Source organism: Lottia gigantea (genome assembly GCF_000327385.1).
Source record: "Lottia gigantea unplaced genomic scaffold LOTGIsca_15, whole genome shotgun sequence".
In the NCBI taxonomy this organism is placed as follows: Eukaryota; Metazoa; Mollusca; class Gastropoda; family Lottiidae; genus Lottia; species Lottia gigantea.
In genome coordinates this window covers 141,991-143,906 of record NW_008707797.1, presented here as the reverse complement: position 1 = coordinate 143,906, position 1,916 = coordinate 141,991, and the positions used below count along the sequence as shown (strand labels likewise).

General features: G+C 40.1%; 1 protein-coding gene across 1 annotated transcript in view; it reads right to left on the bottom strand.

Moving 5' to 3' along the window:
* The window catches only part of LOTGIDRAFT_157674 (hypothetical protein), a gene marked incomplete at both ends in the record, with an annotated part of 4,067 nt that extends 2,923 nt beyond the window's left edge, over positions 1-1,144 (bottom strand). The window contains one exon of the mRNA XM_009050338.1: positions 167-1,144. Coding sequence (XP_009048586.1) covers positions 167-1,144 — 978 coding nt within the window. The remainder of the gene's footprint in view (positions 1-166) is intronic.
* Positions 1,145-1,916: the final 772 nt, after the last annotated feature.

Below are 1,916 nucleotides of genomic sequence, written 5' to 3'. Positions count from 1 at the left end.
CTGAAGCCCCGAAATCTTTTGATTTGTCTCCTAGGTATGCATTGGCGTTAACACTGGCTTCGAATTCACCACTGGCCTCGGCTCTAACTTTGTGAAAAACTCGAGTTTCTCTAGTTTCATCTGGTGTAGACGAGTTTTCTTTAAAGTTAGTGTGACTGCAACTTACTCGTCCATCAGCTTTCAATTTTCCAGTGGCATTTACACCTGCTGTTTTACCCAAAACGTCCACCGAAGCGTTTAAATTAGCATCTGAATTGAAGTGTGCTGCCGCAGCGTATTCAGTCTCAGTTCCTTCGTATTTGTAACCATCTATATTTGGCAATGATTCACCGTCTACATGTTTTGAAGATACGAAGCATCCAGCGTCGAAACGAGCACCTGCATCTGCCTTAATAGAATTGTTCATCACAGACAATCCACCTGAAGCCCTGGATCTCGCTCCTACTGATCGTTCATGCTTTGATTCTGTTGTGTTCGTCAGTTTATTATCGTCAATTGTTTGGTAGTGAATTGTACCGTCTTCTTTCGAGTGGGAATACCCGCAATTGGCTTCACCGTGAACATCAATCGGTACATCAAAACGTCTTCCACAAACCTCCACATGTCCTCCAAATTTAACATTTCCTTTGGCTGATTTATCCACGTCCACTCCTTTATAGTTAAAATCATCAGAGTTCGGATCAGATTCTTTTTCGGTCCTTTTGGATGAGATGTTATAGTCGGCATCAAGATACGCACCGGCTCCACCATCAACAATATGATCACCACCCAAGGTGAATGTGGCGTGACCACCATCTTTCCATGTCGCCGAACCTTCTTTGGTTGAGTTTTTAACAGTGACGTTTTTATTACCGTCTGTCGAGTGGTTTATTTCAGTCGATTGGTTTGACGTCGTCTTTAAACTGGAGTTATCTCTCTTTGTTTCCAGACCCGGTTTAAACTTCAAGGCGCCATCTTTGAAAGCAGACACCAAATTATTGATCAGCTCGTCCGGAACTTCTTCAATAGATCTGGATTTATCGATATTTAGAGATTTCTTCAATTTGTTGACCACATCCGATGCCTTGGCTTTCACTTTCGCTATTATTCCATCCTCACCTGTCAGTATTTCTCCATTCCTTATGTATGTAAAGGGATCCCCCATATTGTGACCTAAAAGGAAAAGATCAATGGAAAATTAAGACACATACCGGTAAGGGCATTGTCATTGGTGTAAGACTTGGAAAATATAAGCAGTTGCTCAACTTCCATAGGAACTGGTTAAGCCAAATGTACGGGCCCCCACCCGTAAGGGACCTACATCCCCCATCCTTTAAAAAAATGCAGGAGAGCATATGTTAAAAAAATGCCCGTGGTAGAGAGCCCCCAAATCATTTAGTTCAGCCACTGTAAGTAAGATTTCAGATTCGGGTGCTATTTTTAGTAATATTGCTCACGTTGATAATGTTATAGTAATATTTTCCTATAATCAAATTGTTTAAAGTTTAAAGATCAAATATCAAATTTAAAACCAACATTATTATATCACGTGAATTAGTCAAAGTAGCAATAAATATAAATAGATCGTCTTTGATCAGTTAACTCGTCAATAGAAACCTTGGTCACTGTGACCCAATCCCCTTGAGTCAAAACTTGATTATTCTGACCCAACCCCTGAATTCCAAGTCAGATACTCTATAAGGTTCCCATGGTGGTTTTCTCCTTGGAATTAGTGAGGTTGAAACAAGTTAAACTAACGATGTGAATCATTCAGTTCAGAACTGTGATGGTCTGTATTCTCGGAGAATGAAAGTGAACTGCGCAATTCATAATGTGATAGAGGGGGGGGGGGGGCGAAAATTTTCTTACATTCTCTATCTATATATATGTATAGTAACTCTAAATCCAGAGAAACTTTAGAAAATAATGCCACTATC